The sequence below is a fragment of the Lynx canadensis genome, chromosome C2, assembly GCF_007474595.2.
Source record: "Lynx canadensis isolate LIC74 chromosome C2, mLynCan4.pri.v2, whole genome shotgun sequence".
In the NCBI taxonomy this organism is placed as follows: Eukaryota; Metazoa; Chordata; class Mammalia; order Carnivora; family Felidae; genus Lynx; species Lynx canadensis.
The window spans coordinates 150,542,658-150,555,195 of NC_044311.2; the positions used below are offsets into that span (position 1 = coordinate 150,542,658).

General features: G+C 43.5%; 1 protein-coding gene across 3 annotated transcripts; it reads right to left on the reverse strand.

Moving 5' to 3' along the window:
- Positions 1–3,304: 3,304 nt before the first annotated feature.
- LOC115523169 (phosphatidylinositol glycan anchor biosynthesis class P) lies at positions 3,305–12,538 on the reverse strand. Of its 3 annotated transcripts, none has more exons than XM_030328893.1 (5): positions 12,477–12,538; positions 11,772–11,875; positions 5,450–5,522; positions 4,795–4,913; positions 3,305–3,488 (listed from the first exon to the last, which is right to left on the reverse strand). In XM_030328893.1, exons 2-5 carry the CDS (start codon positions 11,851–11,853, stop codon positions 3,358–3,360), a joined length of 405 nt encoding a protein of 134 aa, XP_030184753.1. In that variant the 5' UTR covers positions 11,854–11,875; positions 12,477–12,538; the 3' UTR covers positions 3,305–3,357. The 3 variants fall into 3 exon arrangements, with proteins under 3 accessions (XP_030184753.1, XP_030184755.1, XP_030184754.1); XM_030328895.1 differs by lacking the exon at positions 12,477–12,538 and adding an exon at positions 12,335–12,468; XM_030328894.1 differs by lacking the exon at positions 12,477–12,538 and adding an exon at positions 12,022–12,233.

The following is a 12,538-nucleotide window of genomic DNA, read 5'->3' on the forward strand; positions in this document are numbered from 1 at the left end:
GAATGAAAAGTTAATAGGGGGCTGGAGGCGAGGTGGGGTACTGCAGTTAATGAAGGGCCTTTTCTCACCCATTTCAACACCTTCATAGGCCTATCATTGGCCTGAGGGGAATGCAAAGGAGTGATGCTGATCTGGGCGGGAGTCTCACAAAGGTGGGAGGGCCGCTCCAACACTGCCTGTTCTTTCAAAGCTAACACCACTCCCTGGTTGACCACAGGCTCAGTTAAATCCAATGAATTAAGGCAGGAAGTTCTCAATCCTGGCTGCATGTTTTAAGTGTCCGGTTGTCATTAAAAACCACCCCTGCTTGGGTCCCACTCCAGACCAATGAATTAAAATTTCTGGGGATGAGGCATCGGCACTGTTCTTTACCTTTTTATTGATGTGTAAGTTACTTCTTGGTTGAAGGGACGGGTGAAACAGGTGTAGGGGATGAAGGAACTTCTAACTTACAAACTTCTCATAAAATAAGCCACAGGGATGTAATATACAGCATAGGGAATACAGTCGATAATACTGTAATAACTTTATATGGTGACCTACTGTGGTGGGCATTTTGTAATGTACAAAACTATCCAATTACTAACTTGTACACCTGAAACGAATACAACATTGTATATAAACCATAATTCAATTTTAAAAAGCATTAAGTCAAATGATATTAACACAATGATTGTTATACCCAAGTAACTACAACCCATATCAAGGTGCGGGGCATTTTCAACAACCCCCCGCAGGTTCCCTCATGGCTCTGCTAGTTAATATCACCATTCCAATATATTTTTTTTTTTTTAATTTTTTTTTTTTCAACGTTTATCTATTCTTGGGACAGAGAGAGACAGAGCATGAACGGGGGAGGGGCAGAGAGAGAGGGAGACACAGAATCGGAAACAGGTTCCAGGCTCCGAGCCATCAGCCCAGAGCCTGACGCGGGGCTCGAACTCCCGGACCGCGAGATCGTGACCTGGCTGAAGTCGGACGCTTAACCGACTGCGCCACCCAGGCGCCCCACACCATTCCAATATTTATCACCAGAGTAGTTTTTCCTGATTTTGAATTTCATGTAAATGAAAACATATAGTATATATTCTTTTACGTCTGTTTTTCCCCCCAACATATATCTGTGATATTCATTCCTGTTGTTAGATAAAGCAGTGATTCATTGTTTGTACGGCTGTAGGGTTTTTCAATGTATAAACAGATCACCATTTATTTACCATTCTATCCTGGATGGACCTGACTGGTCCTCTTAAACTGCTCTTAAATGTGGTGAGATGCTCTTACCATAAAAATACAGGAAATGGGACAAACAACAGAACAGAAATAGCAGATTCCTGTCATCCATCTCGTGCTCATTGGGCAGGGATACTGTCCTTGAAATGGAAGTCCTAGTTTTCTCAATTATTTAAAATTAATAGTTTCTTTTTTTTTTCATTTTACAGAAGGTATAGTTAAATCTAAACAAAAATGGGTAGCTCCACGTCTCTGTAGAGATTTAGTGTGTTCAAAGTTAGAAGGCCTTGAATGCTTGCTAAGACTGGCCAATTGTGAGTATACTCTTACAAAGTTATACATGGTTTGTTTTTTAAACTTTAAGCTTCTTAATCTCACGTGGACACAAACAGATGTTCACAAGGTGGCATCAGTCCAAGTAACTCATATACCAAATTCTCCAACCCCCTCACCTACACTTCCCCAAATACTGTCTGATTCGGCAAAAGGTAGAACCATCTACTCATTGATCCAAAAGAACCCAGGAGGGGCCCTTGATCACAACTTGTCTCAGCAGCTTGCCTACCCTGCACAGTCAGTCAGCTGCGTCTCCGACAAAGGCTGCAGAGTGACTCCTCCCCAGCTCCACCGCCACCACTCTGCTCCATACTCTTGCCCCATCCCGGACTCTCCCTCCCGAATCCATCCTCTATCCACCAGCCTGAGCAACTTTTTAAAAACATACATCAGGCCATGTCATGCCTTCCCTTAAAGCCTCCCGATCGCTCAGTGTCTAAAGGGTTCCAACTCCTCACACGGACCCTTAAGTCCAAACTTCCTACACTGGCCCACAAAGCCCACTGCCGTGTTGCTGGCCTCTCCGGGCTCCCCCGACCACACCCCGTGGCACAGAGCACTCTAGGCCCCCTGCTGGCCTTCCATCCTCAGGACACGCTGAGCTCCTTCTCACCTGGAGGCCTCTGCCCTGGCTGCTTCACACCTGCAAGGTCTCCCTTGTCTCTGATCCTTCTGTTGGGCTCCTGCTTTTGCTAATCAAATTTCAGTCTCAACTGCCTCTCTCTGAGCAGCCTTCCCTGACCCAATCTAAAGTAGTCATCCCTTTACTTTCTAGAACATTATTTTAATTCTCTGCATAGCACTCATCACAAATATTTTACTTGCTTAGTCTGTCTCAATCTGCCTCTAAAATGTAGGCTCTTTCAGAGAGAATCTTTTCATCGCTACATCTAGAAAAATACCTGGTATGTTGGAAGTACTCCACTAATGTTTCTTTGTGTCTTAGACACAAATGTGATGGCAAGAACATACAAATTAAACGTACCCTTCTCCCAAATCAGAGTTCGAATTCTGGGCCTCCAAGAACAAACAACAGGAAGGACATAATTGCCATTTAAAAATTGCAGCATGAGGGGCGCCTGTGTGGCTCAGTTGGTTAACTGGCCGACTTTGGATCATGTCATGATCTCACGGTTCGTGAGTTTGAGCCCCACATCGGGCTCTCTGCTGACAGCTTGGAGCCTGGAGCCTGCTTTTGATTCTGTGTCTCCTCTCCCTCGGCTCCTGCCCTGCTTGCAGTCTCTATCTCTCTCTCAAAAATAAATAAACATTAAAAAAAAATTAAAAAAGAATTACAGCATAAATGTCTCTCTGGAGGGATTTCTTGATTTTACAGATACTTGTTTCAAAAAGTCTGGTATGTGGTAATGCAGTATTTATTTTGTCCATTAATAACTAATACTTGAGAGCATCTACATTTTTTTAATGTTTATTTATTTTTGAGAGAGAGAGAGCATGTGTGCCCGCACAAGACGGGGAGGGGCAGAGAGAGGGGGAGAAAGAAGATCTGAAGTGGGCTCTGTGCTGATAGCAGACTAGCCCAATGTGGGGCTCGAACTCACGAACTGTGAGATCATGACCTGAGCTGAACTCAGATGCTTAACCGACTGAGCTACCCAGGCGCCCCAAGAATATTTACAATATTAACGGAACTTTATCTAAAACAGGCTCAACTTATTTTTTTACATTTCAATATCATGTTTTAACAAGAGAGTCAAAATAATTATGGTCAAAATTATTACATCAAAAACTTTTATAATAAATGCTTGTTGTTAGTCTACATACATTTTAGTTTTGGGTGTGATGTTCTTTGGCTGCAAGAAAGAACATTTGGTTTACTTCACTAATAGGAATATCTCTTAATGCCGGGATGGCCTCTTCTTGGTAATTCTTCCGCTGTTGATTTTTAGCATAGTTATCTGTAAGAAGAGGACAAAAAGCTATGCTTACCTAAGTAATTTCTTCTACAGTTTCTGTGGTTTATGGAGATCCACCACATAGTTTACTGAGCTAATATCTGCATAATAATAAATACCGTGTTAACATAATTAAGACTACTTGAATGCTTTCTTTAAAAGAAATGTCCCTGGGGCGCCTGGGTGGCGCAGTCGGTTGAGCGGTTGAGCGTCCGACTTCAGCCAGGTCACGATCTCGCGGTCCGTGAGTTCGAGCCCCGCGTCAGGCTCTGGGCTGATGGCTCAGAGCCTGGAGCCTGTTTCCGATTCTGTGTCTCCCTCTCTCTCTGCCCCTCCCCCATTCATGCTCTGTCTCTCTCTGTCCCAAAAATAAATAAACGTTGGAAAAAAAAAATTTTTAAATAAAAGAAATGTCCCAACTGGAATAAAAATCAGGAAAGTCCTTTCTATATATAACTAGGGTAAGAAATTAATATTTCATTCAACTGTACAGTGATGATTAAAGTCCCACTTGCACACTTCTCATAGGGACAGAATTAGACTGAGGCTTGGAAAACAGATTTAACCCAATATCCCCAAACTATTAAATCATTCATGCAAACTTAACAACATCCCCTTTGTACAAATTGTCTATTTGCGGTAATTCCAGGCAAGAATTCAGGAAATACAGTAGGTTCTCAGAAAAGAAATATAAAAATATTGTAACTGGTTCAAAATATATTGTAGAGACTCATGAAACAAACGCTTTGAAAAGTTAAAAAAAATCATACCAAGCAATATGGTGTGATTAATACCATAAGTATAATAAAAAATACTTCACTTCTTACAATCTGAGCAAGCTCAGGAATTTACTTTGATCGTTAGACTTAAGGGAATTTAAAAAAACTACAGAAACATGCTGTGGCTCTTTATCTACAGAACTGGGGTCAGATGGACACAAGGGTCCTGAGGAGGGGGCACACTGTCACATTGCTCTCCTAGACAAGGTCTACATGGAACGATTTGCCTGCCTTGATCAACACTGCCTGTTTAGGATAAAATTTGTTTTTCTCAGGAACAGTTGCTAAGGAACATATTATGTACTTGTGGTCTTTATGGGAAAATACACATGCTATAAACAGCAGATTTAGAATTTATTTCTGCCATGTAAACATCTCCTCTGGTATAACTTTGTATTTATTTCTCCCAGGTTCTTTTTACCGGGCCAGTGTGTGTCACCTACTGTAGCCTATTCTCGGTTGCTTTTCTTGATAAAACTGCTGACTCTTTCTCTTCCATTCCCCCACACTTCCCTCTGAGGTACATTTACCTGTGATCGTATGAATGGAGTTGAGTGGAGAGGTACTCATCATGTTTATTCCAAACAAGAGTACATAACCGATTACTATAGTAATGAGGAGGTAGACGGGCAATGCAATCGCCCAATACCTGCAGAAGAAAATATTAAAGTAGGTAACTGCCTAAAAAGTCATCATTCTCAAGAGTCCGTCACCAAGGTAACATGCTTTTTGAATTTAATTTTATTTTTGATTAGACATATCGTTCTACAAGGTCTCATGATGAAAAGCTGCAATCCTGTATCATTCCATACCATAGCAACATGGAAAAAGTGGAAACTAAGTCAGTTACCACTCACCTACCTGCAATCCATTTCCTTAAATTCTGCTGATACTTCTTACCTGCTATCCCATTATTTGTTCCCATGGGTTTATACCTTAAAATGTTTTTTTCTATAGTGTTATCTGAGCAAGATGTCAGGAGGAAATGGAGATAATGATGTTGTGTCCACCTCACCATTTTTAAAGGTGTATCAGTGATGTCCTTTAAAAAGCTTTAGATTTCTATATGGCTTTTTATGGATCTTAAAAGAATAAATATTTAAGATTTGGGAAATCTAAAGGAAAAACTATGATCCTGAGAAACAGCATTAATACATTTTTATTTAAGAAAATCATTAAACTTACTTTTGAGGCCAGTAGGTTAAGCCTAAGGAGTTTAGCCAAGTTTCAGGAATAAAAGCCCACACAAGATATAGTACTGCAGAAAAGGGGAACAAAAAGAAAAAAGAGAAGTTAGTAAGGCATGTATCTAATCCAAGGTTTAGATAACACAAAAAGCTCCTTTGAAGGTTCCCTGATCACCTCAAAAATGACTTTTCTTTCCCTTCAGTCTTCTAGCTCCTTATCTGTATCATTCCTATGATACTTACAACAAGTTAAAGTAGTATATTTCCATTGCTGTGAAATGGATCTCTAGAACTTTACCATCTTGCAAATCTAAAACTCTATACTCATTAAGCTACTCTTCCCCCCCATTAGTCTTTTTTGTTTTAAAACATGTCTTAAGTCTTATACTATATTTTAAGCAATGTAAGGTCAGAAATCACTTTTTAAAAAAATGTTTATTTATTCTGAGAGAGAGCACATGTGTCTAAGGGAGGGAGGGGCAGAGAGGAGAAAGATAATCCTAAGCAGGCTCCATGGGGTCAGCACAGAGCCCAACGCAGAGCCCAATGTTGGGCTTAGTCCCATCCATCAACAGTGACATCAAGAGTCAGTTGATGAGCCGAAATCAAGAGTCAGTTGCTTAACTGACTGAGCCACCCAGGCTCCCCAGGATATAAATCACATCTTAGCTGTTACTGTGATCCTTACAGAACCTAGCAACTTGCCTTATATACAGTAGCTGTTCAACACTTCGTCCCCACAGGGTTGAAATGATTACAGACACTTGTTGCTCAAAGGTGAACGTATCTACTACCCTTGTTTGGACCCACTACCTGTTGGGCTTCTGCCCCATCTCCCAGAATACAATCTTATTTCCCTCAAGTGGAGTCTTTGTGGCACCCTTTACTGTTGTTAATATGTAAAAACAACAGTCAACCTCCAAGTGCTCACGGTTGGATAAGCATTTTACATGTAGTATTTAATTTAATCCTTAAGACAATCCTATGTGTGTATGTCATTTTTACAGCTGAGTAAATGAAATCTTAGAAATGTTACATCATCTGCCCAAGGTAAGGGGCAGAGATAAAATTTGAACTATCGGTATCAATGATGATGAGTCATATTCTGTATCAGGAGCATGAGAAACGGCGGTGAACCCAAAAGACATGGCCTCTGTCCTCCCCGAGCATAAAATTGGGGGGGGGACAGAGAGAAGTAAATTGATATTTTCACTGCACTGTGATTAAGTGGTATGAGTAATAAAAGACATAAGGACATATGAGGACCTTAGCCCACACTAGTGCTGATGGAGATGATGTTAGTGGTCAGGAAAGATTTCCTGGAAGAAATGACTAAACTGGGGCCTAAATAATGAGTAGCGGATTAGCCAGATTAAAGATGCATATAATTGGGGCCTGCAGATGAGGAAGGAAGGAAATATGAGAAAACGATGTTCCCTGCCATGATCCACAGAGAGAGCACGAAGGATCTGGTGAGGCATTTAGTGCGGCTGGATGGTAGAGGGAAAAGATGGCAAGGGACCAGCTTGAAGCTTGTGATGGCTTTTAAGACTAAAGAAATGCAGGGGCGCCTGGGTGGTTCAGTCGGTTAAGCATCTGACTTCAGCTCAGGTCATGATCTCATGGTTAGTGAGTTCGAGCCTGGCGTCTGGCTCTGTGCTGACAGCCTGGAGCCTGCTTCGGATTCTGTGTCTCCTTCTCTCTCTCTGCCCCTCCCCAACTTGTGCTCTGTCTCTCAAAAATAAATAAATGTAAAAAAAAATTCAAAACAAAACAAAACAAAAAAACGAACTAGTGCATGAGACAGAAATGAGCCAAACGTAGTGGCAGGAACTTCCCATACAGTATCTTGTCTGACTCTTTCCAAATCCTTTGAGGTGCATGCTATTATTATTCATAAGCCACAGACAGAAAAATCAAAGCACAGGGAATTTAAGTAACTTGCCTAAGCTGGACTGTGAACCCATGCAGTGTGTTCATACTATGCTTTCAGGCAGCAGCAAGAGCATTAGTTAAAACGGAAGTGAAGAGGAATGTGATGCTTCTGGGGGAAACTAAGGAGTTTAGAGTATGTACGGCATAAAGCATAAGGCTGTGAGTGCTGAGAGGTAAAGCCGGAAAAGTGAACAGGTCCCAGATCATGAAATATGTTGTACAAGGAACTTGGACTTTATGCTCTAGGCAATGAGGACAGCTGGAGATACATATACATACACATATATATATACACACATATATGTATATATGTATGTATACATATGTATACATACGTATATGTATATACGTATATACGTGTATATATACGTATATATATATTTTTTGCTTTCAAGATCTAGCAAACTATGAAGACAAATAACCATTTACACTCCAACCAGAGGTTTTAAGTAGAGGAGTTGGGTCTGCGTCCCAAATGAGTCACTGTGATGGTTGTGTGTGTGGGATCTATCTGTGGAAGAGCAGAGGCAGTAGAAAGCCCCACCAGATTCAGCGGCAGGAGCAGATGAATGAGTTGGAAGAAGAAAAAGTGCAAGTGAAGAACGACTCCGGGTTTTTCGAGTGGGTGTCTAGTAATTTCAAGGCTGAGAACACGTGAGCAGTCATTCTCCACACAGCAATGAGTGATCCTCCAAAGATATAAATCTGACCATATTGCTTGCCTGCTCAAACCCTTAGAATAAATTAAGTGCCTTTAGAATAAAATTCAAACTCCTTTCTTGCAAGGACTTCAACATTGTGCTCACTTCTCCAATGTCTAGTCCTGCTGCGCAATGCTCCTGCTCCCGGCGGAGTCTCAGGGCCCTTGCACTGACAGTGAGTGCAGTGATTACTGCCTGCCTGGAATGTTCTTCATTTGATTCTTTCAATGGATGTTTCCCTCTCTTCCATTCATTTCTTGGCTCAAATACCCTCTTTTTAAATGAGGCGTTTTCCATCACTTGCTGTTCCAGCTGTGTGCCACCCACCACCCCCTCCTGACTCCTATCATTTCCCTTTATTTCCTTCTAAGTTACTATCAAAATCTATAATTATTGTTATGGAACCGAGGTTTATATCTCCCTCAAATTCGTGTGTTGAAGTTAGAATCCCCAGTGTGGAGGTATTTGGAGGCAGGGCCTTTGGGAGGTAGTTAGGTTTAGAAAAGGTCATGAGGGTGGGGCCCCATGCTGGGATTAGTGTCCTTATAAGGAAAGTAAGAGACCAGAGCTTCCACTTGCTCTCTTGCCACTCTGTGAGGACACATCAGGAAGGTGGCTGTCTGTAAGCCAGGAGGAGGGCCTTCACCAAGAACCACCCATGCTGTTACCCTGATCTTGCACCTCCCAGCTTCCAGAACCGGAAGAAATGTTGATTGTTTAAGCCTCCAGTCTATGGAATTGTTACAGTGGCCTAAGCAGACTAAGAAAATTACTTGTTTTCAATTCAGTAAATATTTAAATGTAGAGAGGATCATGTAATCCCTTTGTACAATACCTTCTTTTATCATAACTGCTGGGTACAGCCTCTGACCTCTGTCCTATTACTTTCTACCTCATTTTCTCAGGCTTCAAGCCTACACCTCCATCGGTTCCTCAAACTCATAGGCACGTTCTTCTAAATGCTTCTGGTACTGGCTGTTCTCTGTTTGACTTTTTCCCCTGATTGCCCCACAGCCAACTCGCACTTTTCACGTCTGTGCTTAAATCACATCTCTCAGGGAGGTGCTTCCAGATTGCTGTATTTAAAACAACAACCTCCTCCCATTAACCTTAGCCTCCTTTCTTGCTTCATTTTTTCCCCATGGTACACGTTATCATCTGACATCATATATGTGGTACTTACTTACTTTGTCCACTGGCTATCTCCCCATACTAGAATGAAAACCCTAGGAGAGCAGGTAAGTTTTGAATGTTTTGCTCCTCCTTTGCCTATCACAGTGCCTGGCATCTGGTAAGTACTCAAAAATTTGTAGCATTACTTTTTGGTTGTGGGCTGTAGCGATTTCTTACTAGATAGGTCTCCTGAGGCAAGAGAAACAAAAGCAAAAATAAACTACCGGGACCTCGTCAAGATAAAAAGCTTCTGCACAGCAAAGGAAACAATCAACAAAACTCATAACGCAATCTATGAAATGGGAGAAGATAATCACAAATGACATATCTGATAATGGGTTAGTAGTGAAAATATATAAAGAACTTATCAAACTCAACACCCATAAAACAAACAATCCAGTCAAAAAAATGGGCAGAAGAATGGACATTTTTCCAAAGAAGACATACAGATGGCTAACGGATACATGAAAAGATGTCCAACGTGGCCCATCATCAAGGAAATACAAATCAAAACTAAAATGAGATACCACCTCACACCGTCAAAATGGCTAAAATGAATTAAAGAAAACAAGCAATACTAGCGAGGGTGTGGCCCTTATACTGTTGGGAATGCCACCTGGTGCAGCCACTCTGAAAAACCCGTATGGAGGTTCCTCAAAAAATTAATAGTGGGTATTATTGGATTTAGGTCTTAAAGTCATTGCCTTTACTTATTTGTATAGTTTGTAATCTTTCTAATACTAAAACAGGGATTTTTAAAAATGATGTTGTTGATGATAATAGTAACAGCAGCTAACACTTAAGTAATTATGTTCCTATATGTTAACTGCTTTGCATAAATCACAGCAATTAATCCTCACAAGACCCGTGAGAGGCAGCAGGGTGAAGTCAACCCAGTGTCTGGGTTCAAATTCCAAGCTGTATCATTTACAGGGTATATTAGTTTGAACACATTACTAAAACCCTGTGCCTCAGGACTGTCGTTGTAAAATGAGGACAGTAATAGTAATATCTACTTCACAGGACTGTCTTGCACGCAATAAACATTCAGTAAACTTGACCACCACCTTTTCACAGATGAAGAATCTGAAAGTTCAAGAGGTTAAGCAAATGGTCTCAGGTGACACAGCTCATCTCTAGAGGAGTCACGATTTGAACTCAAGTTAGAACATCTTTACTCCGTACGCTACCCTAGCCAAAAGCATGGCTGGCTGTACTGATGCAGTTAAGGTTCAGAAACACCACCACTCCCTCACCTCCCTGGTTTCTACAAAATTCCAAGATGTTGGATGGGGACACCCAATTTTCTCTCAGGTTTTCCTCACAATTCCCGCATCCTTTTTTTTTATTAAAAAAAATTTTTTTTTAGGTTTGAGATAGCACAAGTGGGGGAGAGGCAGAGAGCAGAGAGGGAGAGGGAGAGGGAGAGAGGGAGGGGGAGAGGGAGAGGGGGAGGGGGAGAGGGAGAGGGAGAGGGGGAGAGGGGGAGAGGGAGAGGGGGAGAGGGAGAGGGGGAGAGGGGGAGAGGGAGAGGGGGAGAGGGAGAGGGGGAGAGGGAGAGGGAGAGAATCCCAAGCCGGTTCTGTCAGCGCAGAGGCGGATGCGGAGCTCAAACCCAGGAAACCGCTACTAGATCATGACCCGAGCCAAAACCAAGAGTCAGATGCTTTACTGTCTGAGCCACCGAGGCATCCCCCCACATCCTTTAGAGGAGAGATGTGGGTCCTGCTGTGTGACCGTGGGCACATGAGTGTCTCAATGAGCATCAGTTTTCTTATCTGGAAAACCGGATCCTCCCCAGGGACTGAGCCAGATCCAGGATGTGAAGCACCTAGCTCCCACAGGCTGCACCCGCACCAAATTACTCACTCTACACCCTTCATTCAAAACCTTCCCACGTCTAGGGGCGCCTGAGTGGCTCAGTGGGTTAAGCGTCCCACTTTGGCTCAGGTCATGATCTTGCGGTTTGTGAGTTCGAGCCCCGCGCCAGGCTCTGTGCTGACAGCTCAGAGCCTGGAGCCTGCTTGGGATTCTGTGTCTCCCTCTCTGCCCCTCCCCTACTCATGCTCTGTCTCTCTCAATAATAAATTAACGTTAAAAAAAAAAACAAAAAGTGAACCTTCCCACGTCTTGCTTCTTATTGGTTATTGTCGGGGAGAAAGCTGACCCTGATTTCCCAGGTTGATTTCATGTCGCTCTACTGGGTTCCCATGGCTCTTTTCACACTCTTAATTGTAAATTTACTTGTCTGCCTTGTCCAGAAGACTATGACCACTGGGACCAGGTTTTATCCACTTTGCAGTCCTGTCTGGTGCTATATAAATATTTGTTGAGTTAAACTATTTACGCTGGTGCCTGGCATACACAACACCAAACACAACTTCCCTTCGGGTTTTCTTAAAGACATAGGTAGAAAGAATCACAGTTCAGATGGGCCCATTCTAAGAACAAATGCAGTAATTTCCTTGTCCTTGAACACCAGAAAAAGGCCCTGGCCATCAAAGTACTCACTGAAGCCAAACTGGGAGCTTAAGAAAAGAACAAAGCCATAAATCGCTCTTTCTGGTAATGGCGACGGTGAATTTTCCACCATTTTCCCTGTGGCTTTGGACAACCTGTAGGAAAGAAACACAATCATCGTCAGTGATTTACTCCCCTTCGTCACTGGTCTGTCGTAGCCTCATTGCTTTGCTATGGGCACAGCCTCTGCAGTTTTTTCCCCTAGCCTAAACCACTGCACGCGGCCAACCTGCGGACACACCTCCCAACACACACCGCTTGCACGCGCGCACAAGCCCCCGGACCTCGCGTGCGCGCGCACACCCTGCAGCTGAGGGGGAGGGAGCGCAGAGGAGGGACAGACGCCGCTCCAGCCCTGCAGACTTCGCTTCCCTGCGGAAGGGCAGGGCAGGGCCGGGCTCCTCCCCAGGTTTGGACCCCGGCACCCGGGACCGGACCCTGTCCTCTCGGAGGAGCTTCTTGTTTCTCATTCGAGGCTGGGGGGGGGGGGGGGTTGGCCCTCGACCTTGGGTCCTTGAAGCGTCCACCCAGACCCCTCCCAAAAGCTCGACCACCTCAGCTTCGAGTCCCCTGCGCAAGCGCTGTCCGGGAAGCCTCGGGGGGGGGGGGGTGGTGCGAGAGAAGAAAAACTGATGGAAAGGCCGGGTCGCGATGGCGCTCCCCCCACGCCTCCCCCCACCCCAGGCGCAGGCGCACCGCGACCCTCGCCGGCTTGCAGCAAGCCCGCACTAGGGAAAGCTAGATCGCTCCGCTCGCCG